Source organism: Rhineura floridana, chromosome 14, assembly GCF_030035675.1.
Source record: "Rhineura floridana isolate rRhiFlo1 chromosome 14, rRhiFlo1.hap2, whole genome shotgun sequence".
NCBI classification, from domain to species: domain Eukaryota; kingdom Metazoa; phylum Chordata; class Lepidosauria; order Squamata; family Rhineuridae; genus Rhineura; species Rhineura floridana.
The window spans coordinates 38,917,766-38,945,594 of record NC_084493.1 but is presented as its reverse complement, the minus strand read 5'-3'; the positions used below and the strand labels follow the sequence as shown (position 1 = coordinate 38,945,594).

The following is a 27,829-nucleotide window of genomic DNA, read 5'->3' as shown; positions in this document are numbered from 1 at the left end:
AAATTAAAGGGAAGATACAAGCCCTGGAGATTGGAACAAATGTGGAATTGGAAAAAGATCTGGAGTTTATGGATATTAGAAACAAAGTTTACTGTTTGGAATTCAACGTCTCTGAAAAAATTAATGAAGATATTAGAGATAAAGTTATCAATGTCTTGGATAATTTTCTGGACTGGAATGATGTGATGGAGCTTGACATAGAAAAAATCTATGGAATTAACTACAGATATGTGACAATGGAAAAATTCTCAAGAGATGAGCCAGTGCATTTTGTAAAAAAGAACAGAAATATGACTTTACAACAATATTTCAGCAACATATTCAGAACTGATGGCAAGGAAATATTTGTGATAAAGGAAATTCCCATCAGACTCTTATTATATGACTATGGCTATGACAGCAAGATTAATATGGGATACTGATAATGGAAGAATGGATACTGAAATTACTGGACTGAACAGGACTATTGAAGATGGAAGATGGAATTAATATTGATAATGGAAGAATGGCTATTGAAATTATTGGACCTAACAGATTTGAACGAGATGGATTAATCGACATGTTTATTTGGAGAAAAATTGAAAGATATATCTCTCAAGGAATTGAAACCTCTCTTTGACTTTTTGTGGAAAGAATAAAGTAATGTTTATGAGATTTGATGATTAATTAAGATAACTACTGGAGGAAAGTGATTTTATAATATAATTTAAGAGACAGGATTGTTATATATTGTAGACCTATAACTGATCTGCGACAAATCGGAAGTCAAGATTTTATTTTATTGTTTAATTATTTTTGTTTTGTTTTGTTTTTTGTCTTTGAAAATTTGAATAAAAATTAATGATAAAAAAAAAGAAAATCAAGAGCTGAGCAGGCAGCCACTTCAATCTACAGAAACTTGAACAGTGCAATTTGAACAGTAGATAGAGCAAGCAGCATTAGCACATCACCTGACAGTGAAAGGAGGGGACACAGAAGGCCTTTACTACACTATCCAGAAAGCTGTGCGACCAAGAATTGCTTTGCCCAGAGAGGTAACCTCTCCACCTCACAGGTTAGGTTCTGCTGCAGGGTGGGGCTGTCTGCTCCACTCTGCTGGCCAGAAGGACATTGCATGGTAAGTCCAACCTTCCTTTCTCGGTCAGCGGAGGAGTGGAGCAGACAGTAATGGGATGTACCTCAGCAGTGACACCCCCCCCAATTGGGGGGGAGCTGACCTAGGCCACTACCCTCTGGAGAACTCTCCTGCCAAAAACAGCTTTGGTGGAGGCAAACTTATCCACCTTGTCGTGCTTAACGAAGGTGGAATGGTGAGCCCGGGTGGCGGCATTGTAGATTTCTTACAGTGGAGCATCCCTGTGGAGCACCGACGTGGTGGTGGTCCCCCAACTGAGTGTGCAATGATCCCCCATGGGGGAACCCTATCTTTCGTCTGGTATGTCTTAATCACACAGTCCCTCACCCAGCAACTAATGGTGGACCTGGAAACCTTTAACCCCTGCACGCCTTGTTTAAAAGACATGAACAGGGACTCAGATTCCCTAAATGGTTCCATTTGACCCAGATAGGTCACCTGACATCTAGCTCGTGCCACCGCTTTTCCCTGCAATGGAGTGGGTTGGGGCAGAAACTGGGTAGCATGATGTCCTGTCCCCTATGGAAAAGGGAATTGATCTTGGGTAGGAAACTGGGGTCAGGGCAGAGAACCACATTGTCTGGATAGAAGAAGCAAAGCTCCTCCAGGATGGAGAGAGCACCCAGTTCCCCCGCCCTCCTAGCTGAGGTGATGGCCACAAGGAAGACTATCTTGAGGGTGAGGTCTCTGAGTAGTATGGAATGTGCCGACTCGAACGGAGGGTGCAAGAAAGCTCTTAGGACTAACATGAGATCCCAGGAAGGGAACTTGTGCTGCACTGGGAGTGACAGGAGGGGCACCTCCCCCTGGAGGAAGACTTTGACTCAAGGATTAATAGGAATGGAGAGACAATCCCCCGCCGTCAGGAGGACACTGGCTAGGGCTGCCACTTGTCTCTTGAGTGTATTAGCGGCCAACCCCTGGTCAAGCCCATGTTGCAAGAAGAGGATGGTGTATACATGGTACTCCACAGCGGACAACTGCTAGCATCTGCACTGCTTGTTAAATACCTTCTAGGTGAAATGGAAAATTCTCTGGGTGGATGGCTTGCAAGAGGCCTGAATGGTGGAGACAACCTTCTCAGATACATAATAATAATAATAATAAAATTTTATTTCTAGGCCGCCTATCTGGCCGAATTAACGGCCACTCTAGGCGGCGTACATAGACTAAAATATAACATAAAGTAAAATATAACATATAATACTAAACAAAACCCCAGTAGTCTATAGACATCCCGAGCAGCAGGTTCACGCACACATACACACACACGGTCTCTGGCCCCTTCAGCAGTTGCTGCTTTTGTAGCTGGAGAGAGACAGGGCCCCACCCTTCCAGGCCAGGTGGAAATCAGCCAGAAATGCAGGGAGCAGGTCTTGCAGAAATTCACACAGGTAGATCGTCTCTGACCCCTTCAGCAGTTGCTGATTTTGTAGCTGGAGAGAGACAGGGCCCCACCCTTCCAGGCCAGGTGGAAATCAGCCAGAAATGCAGGGAGCAGGTCTTGCAGAAATTCACACAGGTAGATCGTCTCTGACCCCTTCAGCAGTTGCTGATTTTGTAGCTGGAGAGAGACAGGGCCCCGCCCTTCCAGGCCAGGTGGAAATCAGCCAGAAATGCAGGGAGCAGGTCTTGCAGAAACTCACACAGGTAGATGCATCCCTCAGCCACTGCTGCTGAGTCTCCAGGTGTGAAGCTGGAGCCAATCTGGGTCCGGATGAAGGATGGGACCTTGTGAGAGAAGATCTGGTCTGAAGGGGAGCCACCACAGAGGGCTGGAGCCAAGATCCACTAGGTTGGAGAGCAAACAAAGGACCGTGCAAAGCAGCCTGGGAAGTAGAGGTAGAGGTGGAAAAACACAGAGTCCCCAAGGCCATGGGGCTGTGACAGGGCATCTTTCTCCTGAGCAAGTGGATCCCAGCCTTGAGCCATGAATTGGTCCAGTTGGGTGTTTGCTAAGGAGACGAACAGGACTATGCATGGGAGCCCCACTTCCAAGTGATCACCAGGAATACATCCCTGTAAAGGGCCCACTCTCCCTGGTGTACTTGTTCCCAACTCAGCCCATCAGCTTGTGTGTTCAGGATCCCTGTGAATGTATGGCCAAAATGGACGTCAGGTGTCTCTGTGCTCACTGGAACAGCAGACTGGTCTCCTCCTGAAGGGGCTGTGATTTCGTGCTTCCTTGTCTACAGACATGCTTTGGCCATTATATTGTTGGTGCGCACCAGCACATTCATCTGGGACAGGAGGTGTAGGATTCCTGAAATGCCAGCCAGATTGCCCTGAGGTCCAACTAGTTGACTGACCACCACCACTCCTGAGCTGACCATTTCCTCTGTGCAATGCTGGAATGACATGTTGCTCCCCAGCCATACAGACTTGCATCCAGTGACCACTGAAACATCTGGGGCTCTGACAGGAAGGCCTTTCTCCAGATAGGGCCAGTGACCCCACCACTGTACGGACTCTTGCAGGGGCCTGGGGGTGGGGATGGGCCAGTTGTGGCACAAAGCAATCTGATCCTGGTATGGAAGCAGCAGCTACTGGAGGGTTCATGAGTGGAAGCGTACCATGTTACTGAGTCTATGGCTTCTATCATGGACTCCTGTAACTGAGCGAGTTCCATCAAGGGAACCTGAGTGCCCAATAGGCACATGTGCAGCTGACATAAAAATCTGTCTCTGTGTTGAGTGGATAGGAAGAGCTTACTCTGAACTGTATCGATTACCACAGTTGCTGGAGGTGCTGAGTAGGAATCAGTTGTCCCTTGTCCCTATTGGTTATAAAGCCGTGATTATCCAGGCACTGGATGGTTGTCTCAAGATCCCATTGTGCGGCTGTCACCAAGGAGGCCCTTACCAACAGGTCTTCCAGGTAAGGTTATACATGAACTCCCTGAGTGTAGAGATGTGCCACAACCGCCACCATGAGCCTAATGAACACACGCAAGGCTGACGAAAGACTGAAGGGCATGGCCCTGTATTGGTACTGGTGATGGCCATGTGCAAAGCAGAGAAAATGCCTGTACTGTTGAAGAATGGGGACATGTAGGTACACTTCGGTGAGATCTATAGATCCCAGGAAGTCCCCCCATTGAATGGCTTCCACAATGAACCTGAGTGTTTCCATCTTGAACTTCTTTGCTCGGAGGAAGCAGTTCAGGAACTATATATCCAGGATAGCACAGTAATCATCATTGCGTTTGGGAACTATAAAGAATACAGAAAATATGATGTTCTGGTACAGGTTCTGTGGCCCCTATCCCGAGGAGATGAGAGAAAGTGTTCAGGGTTCTCTATAGTTTATCTGGCTCACACAAGGGGGGGGCTGCCTGCTGTTCAGGATCACTTGTCAGAGTTGGAGGCCACCCAGGCATGGGCAAAAAACTGAAACTTACCCCTACCTGGGCCCTCCTGGCATCATCCTTGGCACTGAGCCTAAAACCATGCCAATGTTTGGCAAGTGCTGGTGAGAGGGATTCCATGATGAATTCCAGGATCCATGGAACTGGCAAGTAGTTCTGTATGGAGCTTCTTGGAAAGAAAGGAATGAGGCGTCTTCTTGTAGGACTTGTCATCCTTCCTAAGGATGGAAGGGAGAGCCTTCTTTTTATCCTTGATCTCCACTAGGTGGCGCTCCAGGGACTTGTCAAAGAGTTGGCCACCCGAGTAAGGTAGGGCAGAAAGGCTGGCTTCGGAATGTGGACCACCGCCCACCGTTTCAGCCAGATGTTGCATCTTACTACCAGACCGTATCTGAGCGCTCATGCAGAGTACTGAAGGCTGTCCAAGGAGGAGTCCTTTAGAAATTCGGCTGTCTTCACCAATTTGTGCAGTCCCTCCCTGACATGCGTAGCATCTGGTGGCTCCTCAGTCAGAAGTTACTTAGCCTGCTTGACCGCCACCCAGGTCAGGGAGGAATTGGCTGCCAAAGCCCTCATGGACAATGTGGAGACTTCACGTGCACACTTGAAGACTGCCTTGCTGTGCCTGTCACTTTGATCTGACAAGAGTGTCCACTCCCTTCTTGACGATGGCAGTCTAGGTCCTGAGGGCAGACATGGGCTCGTCAATCGCTGGGACCTGGAAAGTTGCCATGGTTGCGGCAGAAAGGCCACAGAGCTTTTTTGGAAAGGCATGAGATTTGGCTGGATGATCCCACTCCTCCTTAACAATGTCCTTGAAGAACTTTGGAAAGGTAATAACACCTTTTGATCTCCAGATCTGGGAAAGACATCCGAGGCTCCCTGTTCCTCTTCCTTGAGCTTCCACTCTGGGGGAGCTTCTTTAGGAAGGTCCAGCTGAAAGCAAGCCATGGCTTTGGAGACCAAGATATGGTAAGAGTCAGGAGAATACAGCCTCTTATGCACGGGAGTGGCAAGGGGGAATCCTCCCAAAAGCTCCCCCTCTGAGGCAGTGGATGATGGGGAGCCCCATTGCACATGAGTGCTTTTGTTTGCCACCCTGGACTCCTACTGGGAGGAAGGGTGGGATATAAATTTAATAAATAAATAAATAATAAATAAAATAATTTCTGCAAGCATTTCCACCTTCTCCAAGCCTGTCCTGAGCAGCACCGATTTCTTGCAAATATAGGGTGGCCTGAACTTCACCTCAGAGCTAATTCTCCATGCAGCTGAACAACGATTGCTAAGTCTGCCGGAAAGAAATCCTCATTGTCCTGGCTTCACTGTTTCCTGTCTTAACAGCTCAAGGAAGCCGTAAGAATGCCCCCAGGCAGTGACTACACTGACATGCAAATCTCCGTATCCTACCAGTTCTGTGAGCTTTACTGGTCCCACTCATATACCTATAAAATGCCAGGAGACGGCTTCTAAAGCAAGTTCACCTCTTTGGAAGGAGACAAACATTTCACAGCCGTCATTTGCTCTGCAATTCCTGGAAAGGGGGGGGAGTGAGCCCTGGACTCTTGAAGAAACAATTTTGTTCTCAAATGATGCATGCATGTCATAGAAGGTATCATATTATAGGCTCTCCCTCCTGTGCAAGAGAAGGGGGGGGGAGAATACCTCTCAAGATGGAGCTTGCCATCTGCCATTTTTATGAGATCTTGTAATGATGTTTGCTTTTAAATCTGCTGTCTAACATCTTCAGTCAATGAAATGGTGAATTAATTAAGCACTGCAACTCTAGTATCTATATAAGACAAGGATAGGAAAGCAGTGACCCTCCAGATGTTGCTGGACTACAATTCACATCAGCCCCCATCAGCATGGCTAAAGGAAAGGGACGATGATGCGAGTTGTAGTCAACAACATCTGGAGGAATACACGTTCCTAACCATGATATGAGCCACACAAAAATTATGACTACTATTATAAGTGTGTTGAATAATTTTGTTAAAAAGTCTTGAAGACTTCAACATTTGTTCAGTCTGTTTTCCAGAATCACTCTTACTGAACATGCTAAGTTTCAGGGAAAGCGTTCTGTCAGCAAAACCATATAACCTTTAGAGCCTTTAATGCGTACCACATATTAACACTGCTCCGTAATTGTCAACTAACTACACAAATAAAAAAGCCCTTTGAATGACACAGAAGGGTCAGTTCTTACCCGATTCAATGGTACTGGTTGTGCAGTTACTGTAGCCACTGGTCTGGATGCAGACTGAGCCATTACAGGTATGCTGAGGTTCCTTGACAGGGACTGTGTTGTGGCAGATCTACTGGTGGGCTGAGATATTCCAGTACTTGCCTTGGCTGCCTCCTGCAGTGATGAACACCCAGAAAGAGGTCTCTGCAAGACTTGAGAGGTTCCTGAAACGTTGCTGATTCTGGGCTGCGGCTGAACAGCTAGAGTGCTAGTTATAGGTCTCGTTGCAGAGTGAAACCCTGGAGAAACAGCCACAGCACCTGTCACATAGAATTATGAAATAAATTACATCTCACCACATTCAAACTGTAAGGAGTTCAATTTTTTAAAGTCATCAAACTGATAGCATCAGAATACCTCTTTTTGGTGCACCATTCTGCATTCCAATCCGTGGTGAACTGGGGTTGACTCTGTTCAATATATCTGTTAAAAAGTGACAGCGTTTCAAGTTCATAAATCACTTCAACTAAAAACAAAGGAGATGCAAAATATACTTGTGTGAACACATGGAAGATAATCAAAGCGAATGAAGATATTTTGCCATTATGAAGTTACAGCAATTCTAAAACGAGTTCCCAAACGTTTGGAAATCTTTACACAAGTGAAGCCAGTTGCTGAATTCCTTCCAAATACTCCCCCTCCTGAATGAAGCAGGACAACCATAACTATGTCTTCTTCAGTAAGCCTATTTAATAAAATATCTTCACCTTTCAATTCTTACTGTACTTGTAAGGAAGTTGGTACCATGGAACTCAAGTGAAATTTACTTCTGAGTATGATCAAGCTACCACCGACCCACCACACAGATTCCCTCCCTCCTCAAATCTCTCTTCTTCTCCTAATTTAGTGGTGGTTATACCAATTTCCTAAAATATATACCAAGAACAAAAGCCCTAATAATGAATGAATAAATAAATAAAAAGTCAGGGGTTATGAGCCTGATTTGGTTATGGTATTTCCCAACATCTTTCCAAAACTTAAAAATGCTACAATTTCATGGGGTTTTTGCGAGGGGGGGGGAGGGTGCAGTGGAAAAAAAGAGCTGAGTGAAGTCAACACCAAATGGAACAAGGTTTATATCCCAAAGACAAAACAAAAATCTTTACCACAAAAAAACCCCTCTTAATAAAAATTAAAAAATCGAGACCATCAACATTTTAAAAAAAATCCTGGCAGTGAACACCACACAATCAAAAGTAAAATAATAACACAAACACAGAATACATCAATAGATCGATGTAGAACATCAACATAGCTGAAGCACCCATCCGAGAAAGCCTGTATGAACAGTTAAGCTTTAAGCAAGCCCTTAAATGCCAATACTGTAGATGCCCATCTGATGTTCATAGGAAGCACATTCTCCGAGGCTACTTGATCCCAAGTTCTTCAGGGTTTTATAAGCTAATACTGACTTTAAACTTGGCCTGGCAGCTCTTTCAGCACAGGTGTCATGTGCATCCTCCTCAACAGCATTGCTGCTGCATTTTGTACTAGTTGTAACTTCCAGACCAAGCTTTGGGGGCGCTCCACATAGATCCAATCCAATCTGGAAGTTACCAATGCCTGGATTACTGCAGCTAAACTGTTCCAATTCTGCCATAGCTGCTGCACCAGCTGAAAATGGCAGAAGGGCTCCTCGCCACTGAAGCAACTTGGGCCTCCAGTGGCAGAGATGGATCCAGAAGGACCCCCGAGCTACATAACGGCTCCTTCAGAGGGAATGCAACCCCAGCCAGAGCAGGCAACAGACCTATTTCCTGGACTCGGGAACCTCTCACCCACAGAACCTCCCTCTTACCAGGATTCAAGCTCAGTTTATTTACTCAAAAGGGCTAGCTCATGGTAAAAACTTAAGAGGAGTATGGGAAGCTGCCACTGAGCTTGTTCATTGACAATCCTTTCCTGAACAGCTATAATCACAGAAAACACAGCAGCTGCCTGCAGACTTCCTGATTTGTACAAATAGCACATCTAGGTGAAATCACCAGGTCACACAAGTTCAAGGTACTTACCCAAGCACAGCCAGCTAGTGCACTCCTCGTGCAAACAAGGCCCAGATGCTTCTGACATTGACCTACCTTTGCACATCGCATTAAACCACAGTTAAAAGCAAACTATGGTCTAATATGAACATGCAGCATCCTGGTACAGAACCACAAAGAAAACAAGCCAGGCTTGCTGGAACATCCAAATCTGGCCTCATACTTTATTTCTCTCTAAACAAGCCTTGAGTAGTAAGCCAAGAACAAATCTTAGTTACTGGTTATGGTTTGTTTGGAGAGAAATAAACTACAAGCCTGGGTTTGGACTATGGCTTATTTCATTGGCAGTGTGGTGGCAGGAGGAAGAGGAGCACCACAGAAACTTTATTTAATTCACATTAAATCATAATTTGTTTTAAGCTATGGTTTAATGTGATGTACAGAACAAAGCAATGCCTGATGCAATAGCTGCTAGCAAAGTCCAAGAGCATTTGAGTACAATTGGCTTTGTCTGTTTGTGCTAGGGATGGGCGCTTACAACTGCTCAGTGGTTTAGTTAATTCATTTGCAAGGAAATGACACACACAATGAAGTAGTTAAGATTCCTGTTAAGATTCTCCAACTTGCTAAAAAATTAAAACTTGCATGAACAAGTCATTATTTGAAATGGGGAATCTCAGGAGCCGGGCTTGTGCTTGCCAGGCTAGCATTGATCAGGCTAGTTGTGTAAGCCTTTATTTCAAGTGTCAAATTAAAGGTGCAGCCCTACATTTAGTTAAAAGTCAATTCTGATGAAATCAGAAATGTGGACAAAATCAGGTTGCAATTGTTCACTGTGAGTTACATAGAATAAAACCTTGCTGTTCAGAAATCACTTTTATCTTTGGGCAGCCCGGATGGCAGAAAACATTCAACCAGGATGGAAACATTCAGTTTCAGGCATATCACAAGGAGCAATATAAACTACGGTCTTCCAAAAATGCCGTCTTACAAGTATTGGATGGTTTGGGGCTCAAGATCTCCCCGACAAAGATGGGCTCGTCGTCGTCATCGTCATCATCCACAACAATTGGCTTCACTTTCTGTTGCCATGGCTCAAGCTCTTCCTCTTCACATTCCATAAAGAGTTCTGCCATCGTGGCACTAAATAACAAAGAAGAGTTTTGACGTGTAAACTACAGTTTTGATGATTAAGCAGTATAAAAATCCTGTTAAGTAAAACAAAATAAATTAATAAACTAAAGACAATCATAAATTTCAGAAAGCAAATGTTCTGACAATATTGCACACACAAAATTGCACTTGAGACTCTGTTGTGTAGTAGGAAGATGGCAACATACTATTCAAGAGAGAGAGAGAGAGAGAGAGAGAGGCCATTTCAACAAATTCACAAAGAAGATGGCAGGGGGTCTGGCAAGGTAAAGTAGGAGAATCTTGTCATTTGCCCTATAAAAGAACACATGAAGCTCAGGTCATTGGCCTTGAATTCTCTCTTTGGATTTGGAGCAGCCCTCCACAGTCTAAAGCAGAGGTCCCTGCCAGCCCAAGCATCTTGGATCATTTTAACGGGGGATACGGGGGTTGATTCTGGGACTCGCATGTGCCCCACCATTGCCTCTTCTTTAACAGGTTATAAGAAAGCAGTGCTTATTCACACCATTATTTAAAACCCAACATTAATGGCTGTTTTCAGATTTTGGAGTTGCTTTCTACATTTTTCATGCTTCTTCAAATCTCCACCTGCTCTAAAATTATTCCTTCTTTAATTCCAAATCCGATTCCCACATATTTAACAAATTACTACTAACTTTACATCATGCGACTTAAACTTGTCCTGACCAGGGAAAGAAAGCAAGGACCCCCAGCCACCAAGAGATGCCTAAGGAAACACCACCTCATGCTAACCTCCTCTTACTAATAATTATTTCCCCCCGGGCTTCATGTGAGTTGTTGCTTTGCTGTTTGCCCTTTTGCTGCACTTCTCCTTTCGCTACCATCACAGGTAAACTGGCAGGGCAATCTTAGGCATATTTACTCAGAAGAAAATCCCACTGTGTTCAATGTGTCTTACTCCCAGGTAAACGTGCAAAGGACTACAACCTAAGGCTTCGAAAATGAAATACTCAATGTTTAATCCTTGGAGTCCAAAACAGCTGCCACTCATCATGTGTGGCAAAATGGCTACTGACCTGTGGTAAATTGGTGCTTTACTTCTACCACCTATTTTTTAAACAATTTTTAAAAATAAAATTGTTTTACACGTGTAACAGGTCAAAAGGGTCCACCTCTGCCCTTAACAATCACAGATTTGTCCTTGAGTCCTAATCACTTTTCCGACTTTGAAATATACAGATTTGTTTTTGAATTCATGCAAGATCCATTTCTTTTAACAGCAACAATTCTCAACTATCTCAAGAACTTGTAAGGCTTCTTTCGAGAGGCACCTTTTCAAGATATATTGATTTTACTTCAAAGCAGTCAACATGTGAAAGATGATTCAGTTGTTACAATGTGGACTCGTATTTTAAACCAAAATGAGTTTGTGGTTCTAAATACAGTTATTCCAAAAATGTTTTCAATTTTTGGTTTAACATGGCTCTGAGAATTAACTTTTCATGTGGTTAAAATTGTGAAATCAAAATATAAGTTGCAGGTATTGGAAGAAAATTTGGAGGCAGAGTTGAGATGTAGTTTAATTGATTTTATGTCTCATTTCCCTGCACAACTTAATGAAAAAAATTGTCAGATTTCTCATTAATTCTATCAATAAATAATTCAAAACATTATTGTGTATTTTTCTACCCTCAGAAATTTTCATGTGGCAAAAGTGTTAACGCATTCGCTACAGTTTTGGCAAGTATGAAAAAACAGTTGGACACCACTGGTCTAAGAGCTGCTACACAAATTACTATTTCCTCTTGCAGGGTTATTTTTTGTTTCAAGTTTTTATATAATACCTTGTAACAACAACAAAGAGTGCCCAGGGCAATCCGCAGATAACAGAAGAGTCTTCATTCTATGTCCCCCCACACACACACACAAAAGCAGACTCCTGCTGGCCTGACTGGATTAATAAAAAAATGCTGCAAGTGACAAACGTGGGATATAGCAAAGTATATGGGAGAAGTTCTTCCCCAAAGCCACAGAAGCCTTTAAGGATCCAAACCTGTTCTTTCAATTGTACCCTGAACCAACGCAGGTACTCTAGGAACAGATTAATATGTTCACATCCACCCTCACTTGTCAACAGACAAGAAAGCTGCATTGTCATACCAGCTGAACCTTCCAAACTGTTTTCCATTGCAGCCCCACACAAAGTGAATTACAGAAGCCAAGTCCGGAAGTCTCTCTTCCAGCACCAGGCACAGCTGAAAAAAGGTACATCCACCATTTTAGAATCCAGCAGTGATACCAGGCCCAGGATATCACTTGGTGCTTGTAGGGAAAAGCAACCAGGGAGCTACCACTTTTTCATATGTCCACAAGTTAGCACTAACCCGTTCTCTAAAACAATGCCAAGAAACCTCTGACCCACAGGCCTAACTGGTCCACCAGGCCATTTTGAGTGAACCACACCCACTTTTCCTGCACCTGAAAACATAGTAAGATCAGGCACAGGAAAGTTCAAGCCATGGCTGCAAAGGAAGTATTGAGTGCCACCCTGATTTTTCCTTTGTAGTAAAAATTGAGCACTTTTGAAAATTTGTCACCATTTTTTGTCACAATCCAGGAAAAGGTACCAAAGTCCAGCCACAGGTGAAAAGGGAGTGAAAAGGGGAAATTGGAAGTGTCCTTAAGAGTGCACTCTTGAGTTTTCTTTTGCAGTGTAGATTGATCTTCACCTGCCTGTCAAAGTGGCCAGATCCAATCCCGTCCCCCCCACTCTAAAGCAAAGTGACTGCTTTGGCCCAAATGGAAGATTTGGCTTAAGGCAATAACAACTTTTCAAATGAAAGCTTCCCATTCCCCTACATATGTCCATATAGTTTATGAATATTTTAACTGTATGACTTTTAATGGAATGGTAGTGTTTAATGAAGGTGATGAGCCTCTCCCATCACTCCCAGCCAACATGGTCAATAGGCAGTGATGGCAGGAGGCGGGGAAGGCTGAAATACACTCTCTCTTGAATTCCAATGCATGCTAAGAAGTCTAACCTGTTATCTTAATTCCTCAAGATGGTGTAAAAATTGTGTTCCTTAATTTAAAACATTTCTATACCCCCCTGCATTAAAATTTCAGGCCAGTTCACAACAATATTATTCTCAATAAAATCAATACACGGAAATACAGTAACTTGATCAATATCCACAGCAAGCCAGATAATTACTATGTAGCCTAGTATTAATGACTGGCAAAATGCTGAGTGAACAAATGAGCCTACGCAAGCGCTGAAAGATCAGGGTTGGTGTTTGCCTTGTTGCAGAAAGGAGATGATTCCATAAGCTGGGTGCCATTACAAAAGAGGCCCTCCCACTGGTTGCCACAAGATTGATTTCAGGAGGCTGTGATACAAACACAGGTCCTCATCTGAGGATCTTAGCAAATGGGCAGGTCCAAATGGGAGGACGCTTTATCTCAGGTAATCCAGTCCTAAGTTATTTAGGGCTTCGTAAATCAACAATACAATCTTAAACCTGCCCTGGTAGCAAATTGGCAGCCAGTGCAGTTCTTTTAAGAGTACTGCCACATGTTTGAAGTAGGTAGCTCCATTCAGCAGCCTTGCTGCTGCATTCAACACAAGCTGCAGCTTCCAAGCCAGCCTTAAAGACAGCCCTACATAGAATGCATTACAGTAATCCACTCTTGTAATCCATCACATGGGTAACTGTGGCAGGCTATCCCTGTTCAGGAACATCTGAAGATGCTCCTAGCCACAGCAGCCTCCAAAGACAATGAGGAATTGCATCCAGCCACCAGTCCAGGACTTGCATAGTAACACCTGACTCAGATTTAAAAGAGTGAAAGAGCTGCTGTCACCTGCACATTGATGGCACCACACCAGACAAACTCCCAACACCTTCACATAGATATTTAACAGCACTGGGGTGAGGATGTTACCCTGTGACATCTCACAGTGCACCTGCCAGGGGCCTGAGGTGCAGCCACCCAATGCCAACCTTAGAGTGGCCCTGTGGGTAGGAGTGGAACCTCTGCAACACAGTGCCCCATACTCACAGCCCAAAGAGCCAGTCCATTATGATACCATGGTCAATGGTATCAAAAACCATCAAGAGACTTTATCAAATGCAACACAACTGCATGCCTATTCCAAAAAGATCAGTGCAACCAACTCAGTCTTGAAACCAGGGATACTTAACTGGAATAGGTCACGGTAACCTGTTTCTCTAAAATCACCTAAAGCGGGACAGCCTCACCCCAGGCACCTTCCCAAGGAAAGATATTTGTGACAGGGCGGTAGTTATCATAAATCTTTGTGTCTCCAGGGCATTTTTTTCCTCCAGGACTGGTTGAGCAATTTCCTCTTTCCACAAGTTACAGATAAATGAGAGCAGGTCTATCATCAGAAATAATGACTGGTGCTGAGCGAAGGCATAATATTTATTTGTTTATTTATTATTTAATTTGTATCTTGCCCTTCCTCCCAGCAGGAGCCCAGGGCCGCAAAGCACTAAAAACACTTTAAAACATCATAAAAACATCTTAAAATACACTAAAACAAAACAGCGTTAAAAACATTAAAAAAAACAACTTTAAAAAAGGGTTAAAAACATTATTAAAAAACATATTAAGCAATTCTAACACAGACGCAGACTGGGATAGGTCTCAACCTAAAAGGCTTGTTGAAAGAGGAAAGTCTTCAAAAGGCGCCGAAAAGATAGCACAGATGGCACCTGCCTAATATTCAAAGGGAGGGAATTCCACAGGGTAGGTGCTGCCACACTAAAGGTCCATTTCCTATATTGTGCAGAACGAACCTCCTGATAAGATGGAATCTGCAGGAGGCCCTCATCTGCAGAGCACAGTGATCAACTGGGCATATAAGGGGTAAGCCAGTCTTTCAGGTATCCTGGTCCCGACCTGTAATAATGTAATAATAATGAAACTCTGGAACATAGGAAGCGGTATATAGAGAGTCAGATCACCGGTCCATCTAGTATCATCTACACGGAGTAGCAGCTGTCGTCCAAGGTTTCAAACACAGGACTTCTCTAACTCTGGCAGGAGATTCCAGATTGAACCTGGTGAACATAAATCTTGTGCTCTACCACTGAGCTATGGCCCCTGGAAACACACTTAGGTGGATAGGGCGGTCGTATGTAACCAAAGAGAAGAAAGGATAAACAGAAAGCTAGTGGAGTCTAAACTCTTCAGCAGAAACTGAGGAAAATCAGAACATTTTATTTATTATTTCAATTTATGTTCCACCTTTCTGCATATAGTACCCAAGGAGAGACCGACAGTATATTTCAAAATACTATAAAACAATTTTAAAGTCAGTAACAATTTCTGAGTCAAAAGTTGCTGAACTGAGGCTTGAGAGAAAGGCCGAGAACATCTGAAAACATTCCTACAGTCAGAAAAGAAAATCCCTAAATGAAACTGAAGAGGATGAAAAAACCCCTCTGATTTTCTCAGTTAAAGCAATGGTGCGAGCATCTTTCAAGGTAATGGCTGATGTGATGGGATCAATGCTCAGAAAATAACTGCATTGTTTAGAAGCAAACAAAAACAGGTGGCTCTATTGGTCTACTGTAACAAAATACTATATTTGTTAGAACTATGTTCACAATGCAGTATAAAACCCCAAGAGTTACTCTTCTTCTTCCTAGATTTTTTTAATGGGAAAAATGTTTAACACAAATCACTGCATCAAGCTCTTCTCTGCAGTTTGCTGAAAATTGCAATGGGGGATTCCTTAACAGTGTGTTTTATAGTACGGTCTCAGGTTACACAGGAACAAAGCAATAGGAAAGTTCCTTTTAAAAATGTAAGATGCAGTAGTTAGCTTTGTCAGTCTTTGGCTAATACTGATTAGAACATGCAAGTCCCATAAGACTAAATATAGAGGCATAGGAAAATGCAGCCATCATTCCAACAGCAATGGCTAACTTCCTTCTTAAATCACTAAATTTTGACTTTGCATCTGGTGTACTTCTAAATCGCCATTTTTTACAATATAAGAAGCACAATGGTGTTATTACTTTAAGTGCTCTGCCTAAAAAGGGATCAGAGAATTAGTAAAGAAAGCTGTCTTCAGTGATCTAACTTTGGAAGGGCTAATAGGCTACACTGCTTTTAAATTCAGGCTTGCTGACTGAGAGCATTTATTTTAGAATAAATAACTTTAACACTCAGTCACCCAATTAAAGGAATCTAAGGCTGTAATCCCAATCTCCAAATTGTTGCCCTTCAATGTTTTGGACTGCAACTCCCATCAGTCTTTGCAAGCATGGCCAATGGTCATGGATTATGGGAATTCTAGTCCAGTAACATCTGAAGGGCCACAAGTTTCCCAGCCCTAAATAAAAGTACTACTGAAGGAAAACAGCATACTTTCAAAGCAATCCAACTCTAGGGAAGCCGGTGGAAGTTGTGCAGGAGCAAGAGAAGCTGACATAAAGTTTCACCACATCCCACTGTTATTCAGGCGCCTCTTGAATGCCGACTCAGCTGGGAGCTGCACGCAGAGACCAGAAAGTAAACGCCTGCTCTCGCAAATACCCCTACCAGGGTGTACGCCCTATCCATTGACTTCTACTGCAATTATTTTATTAGAGTGACCTTTCTCCCAGTGTAACTTTCGCCCAGACTGGCACCTGCAGGAGCGCTCCAAACATGAGTTGGATGTGGCCTGTCCCTTCATCCCAGCCCCTCCCAACATGCCCCTTTTATGGGCCTTAATCCGATCCCGGCTCAGCCAGGCTGAGGGACTTACACCGCCGTAGCCCGACCGAGCCGGGACTTAGCTGCAGATCTGCCGCATCAAACTCCCCTCAGACCGGCGTAAATGGGAGTTGGATTGTGCCCTTTGTCTTCAAATGATACAGTTGGTACTAGTTTAGAACAAACATTCCCCCTTCCTTTTTTCACAGAAGGGAATGCTTCTTCTAAAATGATTTATATAATTATTGTCCAATAAATGGGGGTTTCCTTTTGCATTTACAAATAAATACAGTGTATTGGTCTTTTGTTTTGTATTTTATAATTTTTAAAGTTTTATTATGCGTCAATTATTTTACTTACTGTACACTGCCTTGATATTTTCGTATAAGTAAGCAGTTTATATTCTTATAAACATTTTAATAAATAAATAAAATAAATATTTGATCAGAAGATTTTTGATTACTTTAACAGATTAATCGACTAAAATATTACAGCCCCAATTTAAATAACTATTAAATACTGGGGAGTGTTGCAGAAAATGGCAGGTTTTACATAAATTTATTTTCAGCATTTAAATTCAACTTTTACTGAAATCCATTTCTATTATGAACCTGAAATATACATATATATGTATATGTGTGTGTATATATATATATATGTGTGTGTGTGTGTGTGTGTGTGTATCCAATACGTAGGAAAGACCACAATTGACCTACGCACACGCTTCAGGAACCACAAGTCAGCAATTTTGACAAAAAAAGTGGAGCAACCAGTTGCAAAGCATTTTAACATTTTATATATATAAAATTTTAAAATGTAATCCTTTATTACATTATGGCTCTCAATATTCACCTACAGAACTTCTTGACAAAACCAAATTCTAAACATATAAAAATTGAAAACAAAAATCAAATTAACAAACAAAACCACTGTAACATGTACAAGTCATTTTCAATTTTTTTATTGTATCTACTGGGGCTAAGGGCAAATACAAAGTATTTTTATCCTCGCCAAACTTCAGCATAGACTGGGGAAACGACATACCCGTGTGCCTTATTTCTGTAGGAAATAAAGTTAAACCACATTGCTAAAAATTGGTCTTGAGGGGTCTGTCCTCGGGATACTTTTAATTTATAAGGTTTTTCCCAAAAAGGGCTATTTGCCAGACTTTTGAATACCAGAAATCTAAATTTTGAAATTTAAATGTCTTCCAAAATATTGCTATTGCTCCACGGGCTGTTGTTAATAAATGTGCGACTCATTATTTTTTATATTTCTATCCAAACCACTAAACAAATTCAAGATAGTTAAATACAGAGGGGGGGAATCATTTATTTAGTGACTAATGAAATTTCTTTCAGTATTTCCCCCCCCCAATCCCTGCACCTTTACCCAGCCCTACCACATGTGGTTTTGGGTTCCCATCACCTGGCGTTCACGCCAACACCTGTAGGATGTGTCTGGTTGCATAAAAGCAAGCTGCCACATATGCCAACCATGTACAATCTTTACTGACAGCTCCCTTGTATGTGATGGATGTGATTTATAGGGGAGTTTTACCCACACCCAAATCCAGTCTTCATCTTCTGTTTCAACTCCCCAGTTTTGTTCCCACCAAACTTTTGACTCTTATTTATTTATTTATTTATTTCATTTTTAAACCGCCCATAGCGATAATAATAATAGTTTATATAACCTGGAAACTAATCTGAAAATATACTAACAAAAAATTACTGAGACTGCTGATGGCACTTCAATTCTGCAAATGAACTCAAACTGACCACACATTGGCAAAAAAACAGAACAATGAAAACTACCACCACCTCAGACTCTTGAGACATTCAAGCTATTGACTGGGAATGTTGTTTTGCTGCTAACACTGAGAGCAGTTTCACAGAAAACTGGCACAGTTCAGAAGTAACCATCTCCATCCCATAACCATGATTTATTCAACTGTGAACAAGCTCTGTCCCCACACACTCTGCAGGCATGCTGTAATAGAAAAACAGTTCTGGGGTGAAGGGCGCACAGGTGAACTGGGAAACTAACACCAAACTATAATGCTGGCTTTGTAAACTAGATCTCCTACTCTGGCGTGTGGTGAGAAATTAAGGCTCCCATTTCTTAGTTCACATTAACAAACTCTGGAAGGCACTTTCCCACACCCGGGTATGAAAGGAGCATGAAAGGGAATAGGGTAGCGCGGGGGCAAAGGCTCGTTCTCGGTCCAACGAACCACATTGACGGGCTGGAGATGGCTGCATCCGGCCCAGGCCACGCTCTCTTGTCCACTCCCCCCGCCGGGCTCCCGCGCAAGGGGACTCGGGCCCCTTCGTCTTTCAGCGGGCCACAGGCCTCGGGGCTGCTTTGGTCGCGGCCGCCCCTCCCTCCGTCCCCGACCGGCCCTTGCCTCGCTCGGCGGCGGACTGGCGGGGCGGCTGGGGCTGCGCCTCTCGGGGCCGAGAGAAGAGCGCACAAAGCCGGGCGCTTGGGAGCAGGAGGGAGGGCGTGCGGCGGGGGCTTTCCTGGCGCGCTGGCCCTCCCGTGCGCGGGGAGCTCGCTTTGTGCGAAGGGACCAGCCCAGACGCAGGTTGCAGCGGGGCCGAGCGCTGCATCAAAGGGCCGCCCGCCTTCGCGTTCCCCTCCAGCCTTCTCCCCAGCCATGGAAAGGGGGCTTCCCGCCAGGCCCGGCCCAGCCAGCCCGGGATGCCCACCAGGCCCCAGGCCCATGCAGGCCTCGCACGACAGCCGCCCCGCTGGCAGGCAGGCAGAGGCGCCTGCGGGCTGGTCGGCCTGGGCAACGGGGTCACAGCCAGGCCGGGCGGCCCTCGCAGCCAAGATGGCGGCGGCGGCGGCGGCGGCGGCGGCGGTCTCGTAGGCAACAACCGCTCCTCAGGGACTGGCTGCTCGCGGCGGCAGAGGCAGGGCACGGCAGGCCGCAGAAGGAGGGAAGGAACTTACCGTGCTGCGCCGGAGGGCACGGAGCGCTGCAGGGCGACCCAGCCGCCGCTACCAGACGACGAGGAGGAGGAGGAGGAAGAGGAGCGGAGCGGGCTGAGGGGAGGCGGCGCGCGGGATGCCGGGAGAGCCAGCCACAGCGAGCGGCGGCGATGGAAGGACCGGCGGGAGGAAGGGGGCGGCGGCGGCACCAGCGACGGCGCCGCCTCCAGTTCCTCCTCCTCCTCCTCCTCCGCGGCTGCCCAGGGGATGTAGGAGGGGCCCGGCCCGGCCCACCTCCCCTCAGGAGGGCGGCCTGCGCCGGGTACTGCTTGCTGGGGAAGGGAAGGGAGAGAGTTTGAGGAAGGCGCGTCCCACGCTGGGGATCGTTAGGAAAGGGGCTAGGAATAACAGATATCGCCAGGCCCTTGCATGAATCGATAGTGCAGCCACGTTTGGAATGCTGCGTATGGCTCTGGTCGCCTCACCTCAGGAAGGATATTGTAAGGCGGGAAAAGGTTCGGGGAAGGGCAACCAAAACGATCCAAATGAACCAAAATGAGGAAAGGTTGCCGCATTTGCGGTTTTTTACTTTAGCTAAAAGGTGACATGACAGAAGTCATGAATGGCATGGAGAAAGTCGCTGGCGGATTTTCTCTCTGGCCCAACACTAGAACTCGTGGGCAGCTGAATGTTGGGAGACAAAAGATAGTTCTCCTAGAACTATTCTGGGCTCCACCTGGGAGAAACGTCAGGATATAAATCTAATAAATAAAAATAGTAGTTAAACTGTGGGATTCACTCTCGCAAGACGCCGTCATGGACACCAACCTGGATTGAAAAGAGGATTAGACAAATTCATGGAGCACAAGGCGATCCATGGCTACTAGCCATTGTGGCTGTGCTCTGTCTCCACAGTCAGGAGTGGTATGCTTCTGAATACCAGTTGCCGAAAGCCGCAGGAAGGGAGGGTGCTTGTGGGCTTCCACTAGTGCATCTGGTTGACCAGGCTTTTGTTATGATGCTTGTTTCCCTCCACCTATGGTGGAGGCCATACCGGGAGATTTGGGGGAACCAAGAGGGCATTGGGGATTCTCAAGAGAAGCCATCCTCGTGTGTCCATGAAAGCCTCTTGCTTTGCAGACGATCCATTTGAACCCATTTTGAATTCATCCTTTTCCAGGCTTTTCATGCAGCCAACCCACCTTGTCATACCACACGTGGTAGTTAACCTGCGAAACTGGCCACCACATGAACATCAGAAGAGCCTGCTGGATCAGGTTAACAGCCCGTCTAGTCCAGCATCCTGTTCTCAGAGTGCCCAACCAAATGCCCATGGGAAGCCCACAAGCAGGACCTGAGCGCAGGAGCACTCTGCCCTCCTGTGGTTTCCAGCAAGTGGTATTTGGAAGCATCCTGCCTCCGACTCTGGAGGCAGAGCATAGTCATCACGGCTAGTAGCCATTGATAGACTTATCCATGTATTCGTCTAAAACTTCCATTTTCTTCACCCCATGTATAATTATTTAGTTATGTCATTCCTTAGTTTTTTCCTAAGCTACACTAGAAGCTAAAATGATGAAACAGGTTATCATACTTTGGACACATCACGGGTGGGTCTGGTATTCCTGGGGAGCTCTCAAAGGCTAAGACAATTCAACACATTAAGCTTCATTAATGTAAGTTAACACAATGAGGGGGAAGGTCACAACATTTACCTTCCTCTGATCTGGCCCTCACATCCTCTCCATCAGTGGGAGGAAGGGGAATTGGCTGGTGCTATGTCATGGAATCTCGCCCCCAAGGGCCAAGATTCGCATGCTTCAGACCCAATTCCCACCCTTAGGACAATTGATCTGGAACCCAATCACCAAATTCCCCTTGCCAAGGCTGTGCAAACCAACACCAACCCTGCAAGGCAGAAGATAGGCTGCCACCACCCCTTCACTGGTCCAGCTCTGAGCTAGGGGAACTCAGAGCCCAGAAATAGGTAAACCAAAGTTCAGTGAGACAAGAGCCAAACTTACACTCCTTGTCCAGAAACCTCTGGTAAAACTAAAATATACTTCTGCTTAACTCCTTGGTAGTTTTTGTGGTCAAATGGTCAAGGTGCTGGATTCAGAATCTCTACCCCCCATGCCCCACCTAGAAATGTGGCCACCCCACTTAACAAGGAAGGCTGGTTACAGGGCTGATCCAACTAGATTGGAAAAAAGAATAGGAAAAAAATTAGAAGGGGGCAGTACTCTCACCTTTGGCACTTCCCATGAGAAGACCCCAAGAGCTGTTGGGTTTTTATACCCCCTGACCCAGCCAGGAGCTGATGCAAAAGGCGGCAAGATTGACTGCAGCCTCTCTCTGGACTCAGCTCAGGCAGGGGTCTCAGTCCTTGCAGCACTTACCAGGGACCTCAGTGGTCTCAAGAAATAGCAACTCAAGGGAGCAAGCAAGACATGCAAGTACTCATTCCCAGGGCAATGCAGATCTACTCCAGTCTCTCAGTGCTGCAGCCGTTCCCCTGTGTGATATTGAGTATCATATTTTGTGGTGTTCTGTCAAATAAACTGTCTAGGCTATTCATGCAGCAATTTGTTGAAAAAGGAACTGGGAAATGGACACCAAATTCAGCATTATAAAAAAAACACAAGACGATACCTGAAAGGTCATCACTTATTTTTCAATTATTGTTGTTATGTGCCTTCAAGTTGATTACGACTTATGGCAACCCTATGAGTCAGTGACCTCCAAGAGCATCTGTCATGAACCACCCTGTTCAGATCTTGTAACTTCAGGTCTGTGGCTTCCTTGATGGAATCAATCCATCTCTTGTTTGGCCTTCCTCTTTTTCTACTCCCTTCTGTTTTTCCCAGCATTATTGTCTTTTCTAGTGAATCATGTCTTCTCATGATGTGTCCAAAGTATGATAACCTCAGTTTCATCATTTTAGCTTCTAGTGACAGTTCTGGTTTAATTTGTTCTAACACCCAATTATTGGTCTTTTTCGCAGTCCATGGTATGCCCAAAGCTCTCCTCCAACACCACATTTCAAATGAGTTCCTTTTTCTCTTACCCGCTTTTTTCACTGTCCAACTTTCATATCTATACATAGAAATTGGGAATACCATGGTCTGAATGATCCTGACTTTGGTGTTCAGTGATACATCTTTGCATTTGAGTACCTTTTTTTAGTTCTCTCATAGCTGTCCTCCCTAGTCCTAACTTCTTCTGATTTCTTGACTATTGTCTCCATTTTGGTTAATGACTGTGCCGAGGTATTGATAATCCTTGACAAGTTCAATGTCCTCGTTGTCAACTTTAAAGTTACATAAATCTTCTGTTATTACTTTACTCTTCTTGACGTTCAGCTGCAGTCCTGCTTTTGTGCTTTCCTCTTTAACTTTCATCATCATTTGTTTCAAATCATTACTGGTTTCTGCTAGTAGTATGGTATCATCTGCATATCTTAAATTATTTATATTTCTCCCTCCAATTGTCACACCTCCTTCATCTTGGCCCAGTCCCGCTTTCCGTATGATATGTTCTGCGTACAGATTAAACAAATAGGGTGATAAAATACACCCGTCTCACACCCATTCTATCCTTACAGTAGCTCCTGTCCAGAGTATAGGTTGCGCATCAGGACAATGAGATACCGTGGCACCCCCATTTCTTTTAAAGCATTCCATAGTTTTTCATGATCTACACCAGCCTTTCCCAACCAGTGTGCCTCCAGATGTTGTTGGACCACAACTCCCATCAGCCTCAGCCAGCATTGCCAATGGTCAGGAAAGATGGGAGTTGTGGTCCAACAACATCTGGAGGCACACTGGTTGGGAAAGGCTGATCTACACAGTCAAAGGCTTTGCTGTAGTCTATAAAGCACAGGGTGATTTTCTTCTAAAATTCCTTGCTCCGTTATCCATTATGCAACGTATGTTTGCGATATGATCTCTGGTGCCTCTTCCCTTTCTAAATCCATCTTGGATGTCAGGCATTTCTCGCTCCATATATGGTAAGAGCCTTTGTTGTAGAATCTTGAGCATTACTTTACTTGCATGGGATATTAAAGCAATAGTTCAATAATTACTGCATTCCCTGGGATCCCCTTTCTTTGGAATTGGGATATATATGGAACGCTTCCAGTCTGTGGGCCATTGTTTAGTTGTCCATATTTCTTGTCAATTTTTTATCAAAATTTGGACAGGTTCAGTCTCAGTAGCTTGTAGCAACTCTATTGGTATGCCATGTGTTCCTGGTGATTTGTTTCTTCCAAGAATTTAAGAGCAGCTTTCACCTCACATTCTAAAATTTCTGGTTCTTCATCATATGGTTCCTCCGTGAATGAATCTGTCATCCTGGCATCTCTTTTGTAGAGTTCTTCAGTGTATTGCTTCCATCTTCCTTTTATGTCATCTCGGTCAGGCTGTGTGTTTTCCTGTTGATTATTCAGCATCCCTATTTCCCTTTCATTTCTCTAATCTTTTGGAACAGGGCTCTTGTTCTTCCCATTTTGTTGTCCTTTTCTATTTCTATACAATAACTATTGTAATAGTTTTCTTTGTCCCTATGTACTAGTTGTTGTATAGTTGCATTTAGGGTTCTGACCATGTTTCTATCTCCTTTTGCTTTTGCTTTCTTTCTCTCTTTAACCATTTTAAGAGTTTCTTCAGTTATCCATTGAGGTCTTTCTCTCTTTTTAACTAGAGGTATTGTCTTTTTGCATTCTTCCCTGATAATGTCTCTGACTTCACTCCATAGTTCTGGTTCTCTGTCAACTAAGCTTAAAGCCTCAAATCTGTTCCTGATTCTTTAGTTTTACTCTGATTTTTGATACAACCAGTTCATGATCTTTACCGTGGTCTGCTCCTAGACTTGTTTTCACAGAAAGTATGGAACTTCTCCCTCTTCTACTACCAATTATATAATCAATTTGATTCGTATATTGACCATTTGGTGATGTCCATGTGTACAGTTGTCTTTTTGGTTGCTCAAAAAATGTGTTCGCATGAAACAAATTATTGGCTTCACAGAATTCGATAAGTTTTTCTCCTACTTCATTTCTGTTTCCTAAGCCCCATTTCCCTACAATTCCTAGTTCTCCTCTGTTCCCTACTTTTGCATTCCAGTCCCCCATGATTGTCAGCACATCTTGTGTTGGTGTGTGATCAATTTCCTCCTGTACTTCTAAAATCTCTCCAATTCCTCTTCTGTGTTTGCGGTTGGAGCATAGACTTGGATGATGGTTATGTTAATAGGTTTTGTAGTTGCCTGATTGAAAATGTCCCATTCCCGTCTATTTTAATTCACTCACACCAAGTATTGTAATGTTGATACGCTCCATTTCTTCCTTGACAATTTCTAACTTTCCCTGGTTCATGCTTCTCACATTCCATGTTCCTACTGTGTGCGTCGTACAACTCCGGACTCTCCTTTCGCATCTGTGAGCATCAGCCTCTGGGCTTCCTTTCAGCTTTGACCCAGCTGCATCATTAGTCACAGCGCTACTCGTCCTTTATTCTTCCCCAGTAGCTTGGTGAGTGCCTTCTGACTTGGGGGTCTCATCTTTCAGCACTATCTCGTGTTGCATTTTGGATACTCTGTTCATAGGGTTTTGGTGGTAAGAGGTATTCAGAGGTGGTTTACCAATGCCTTCCTCTGAATTTGGATGCATCTTAGTCTGGTATCTCAGTTTTGACCGTTCCACCTTGGGTGCCCCCGCTAGGAGTCTAGCCTCTTGGTCTAGACTCCTGACGGCATTGCTCAAGCTTCTTCAACACTCTCAAACCCCCTCACCACGTTAAGGTGTGCATCCTAAAGTGGGGGGGGGACTTAATCTGAACATATTTGATGAGTGCTCTGCAGCACTGAAATTACACCTAATTCCAAGGAAGCTGTCTTGGTTTTAAACCAGTGTCTAGCGTCAGTGGTGGACTGGATGAGGGTGAACAAATTGAAGCTTAATCCAGACAAGACAGAGGTGCTCCTGGTCAGTCGTAAGGCAAATCAGGGAATAGGGATACAGCCTGTGCTGGATGGGGTTACACTCCCCCTGAAGACACAGGTTCGCAGTTTGGGTGTGCTCCTGGACTCAGCATTAAATTTGGAGTCCCAGGTTTCTGTGGTGGCCAGGAGTGCTTTTGCACAATTAAGATTAGTGTGCCAACTGCGCCCGTTCCTTGAGCTGTCTGATCTGGCCATGGTGACACATGCCTTAGTTACATCCCATTTAGATTACTGTAACGTGCTCTACGTGGGGCTGCCTCTGAAGACTGTTCAGAAACTTCAGTTGGTACAACGTGCTGCAGCCAGAATGTTAACTGGGGCTGGTTACAGGGACCGTACTACCCCCCTGTTAAAAAAGCTCCACTGGTTGCCAGTCTGTTTCCGGACACAATTCAAAGTGCTGGTGATGACCTATAAAGCCCTATACGGCTTAGGTCCAGGCTATTTATCAGACCATATCTCCCTGTATGAGCCTGCCCGGGCCCTGAGGTCCTCAGGAGAGGCCCTTCTCTCAATACCCACATCTTCTCAAGTACGACTATTGGGGACGCGTGAGAGGGCCTTCTCGGTGGCTGCCCCTAGGCTTTGGAATTCCCTTCCTAGGGAGGTAAGAATGACCCCCTCTTTGCAGTTCTTCCGCCAACAAGCAAAGACCTTCCTATTCCAACAAGCCTTTGGAATTGAAGGCTAAGGATCGGGTGTGAAGGGTGCTGCATTGCTAATGTCTATTATATCATTTTTAAACTAGTCTGAACTCTTTTAGCTATATGTGTGTATGGTTTTAATATTGGAAATAGTTTAATCTTATTTTAATGTAGACTTTCTATGTTTTTAATTATATGTATTTTTTATCTGGAAGCTGCCATGAGTTCCAGTTTTGGAAAAATGGCGGGGTATAAATAAAGAAGAAGAAGAAGAATATTTTTTGAAGTATAATTTTTTTAAACAGTGTACATTATAAAATAAAATTACATATTAAAACACATACCACATTTATATCTCTTGGTAGGCTTGCCTAAACAAAAAAGGTTTTATCAGGCACTGGAAACAATTAAGCGAGGGTGCCTGCCAAATATCAACGGGCAGAGAGTTCCATAGTGTAGGTGCTGCCACACTGAAGGATTGATTCCTTGCAAGTGTGGAACAAACATTATGTGGCAGCAGTGAATGTTGCTGCCGGAGGGTCCATTCAGTGCTCACGGTTCCCTCTCTCCCTACGGGGGTGGGGACTGCATTGGCTGAGAGTCCTTGGGATGCTTACTTGTGTGGGTTTTTGATGTATATTGCAGCGGAGTGCAGAAGTAACTCTGTTAAGACTGGTAGTTGAAAGAATAAAAAAGTATGGTTTATTACTACAAAGAAATAAAATCCTACATGCTGTTGCAGGCATTGTAGCACCATGAAGTTGCACTCGCAGGCACTGTCTCTAACTGACTAGACAGGAAGAGAGGAGGAAGCCTGTGAAACCAAACAGACAAACACTTCAAAGAGGGAATCAGTGAGGGAAGAATAGGCTACTCTTGGGTTTTTCAGACTGAGATACTTGTGATCATCCAGGCAATGTGCTTAAATGCTTGTGAGTGTTCTGGAGGCAGGCTTGTGAGTATCTTATGATGGGCATCAGGTTGGCCACTATGAGAAATGGGACACTGGACTAAATGGGCCTGGTTTGGTTTGGCCCAACGACCTTTTCTTCATAGTTGCCTGAAAGTTCCCCTTTATGAGCAGTAACTGTGCACAACAGGAAGCTCCATGCCATATATCCTCTCGTCTGAGATGTGGTCTTCCTTTGCAGGCACCCGGGTGCCAGTGGGTGGCCAGGTTGGGCACTGGCCAAAGACTCCTGCGACTGAGAGGGGCCATTGCTGTTGTGGCTGGGTGGGTGTAGCTTCCGCTCTGCACTAGCATCGGGTCATGGAACATGCACCTGTGACCCGATGCTGCTGCAGATAACAGAGCGGGAGCCAACCTGGCAATTTGTGCCACTGCCGCCGCAGGCTGACCACACCACTTTGTGCGTTACACTACCACTGCCAGGGGCTTAACTAGGCCTGGCTGCATCAGCGCGCTGTGTATGCATGCTTAACATTGCCCAACATGACAGTGTCACCATGCCCCCTCTGCCAGCTCTGGTGATGGTAGGCGTGCGTGCACAGCGTGCTAATGTGCTGATGCAGCTGGGCCCATTTAAGCCCTGGTGGTGCTTTGCTGCTGCCTTTGAGGGCCTGCTGCAGGCTGGTGGTGGCCCTGTTCCTTTGGTGTTTCTGTAGTTATTTATTATATTTATGACCCACTTTTCCTCTATGGAC

General features: G+C 44.6%; 1 protein-coding gene across 1 annotated transcript in view; it reads right to left on the bottom strand.

The window, feature by feature from the left end:
* ZNF280D (zinc finger protein 280D) overlaps nucleotides 1–19,831 on the bottom strand; it is a 66,021-nt gene extending 46,190 nt beyond the window's left edge. Inside the window, exons 1-4 of the mRNA XM_061594771.1 lie at nucleotides 19,542–19,831; nucleotides 9,724–9,875; nucleotides 7,108–7,173; nucleotides 6,712–7,010 (exon numbers count right to left, since the gene is read on the bottom strand). Of these exons, the coding sequence (XP_061450755.1) occupies nucleotides 6,712–7,010; nucleotides 7,108–7,173; nucleotides 9,724–9,868 (510 nt within the window). The 5' untranslated portion in view covers nucleotides 9,869–9,875; nucleotides 19,542–19,831. The remainder of the gene's footprint in view (nucleotides 1–6,711; nucleotides 7,011–7,107; nucleotides 7,174–9,723; nucleotides 9,876–19,541) is intronic.
* Between the last annotated feature and the right edge of the window lie 7,998 nt (nucleotides 19,832–27,829).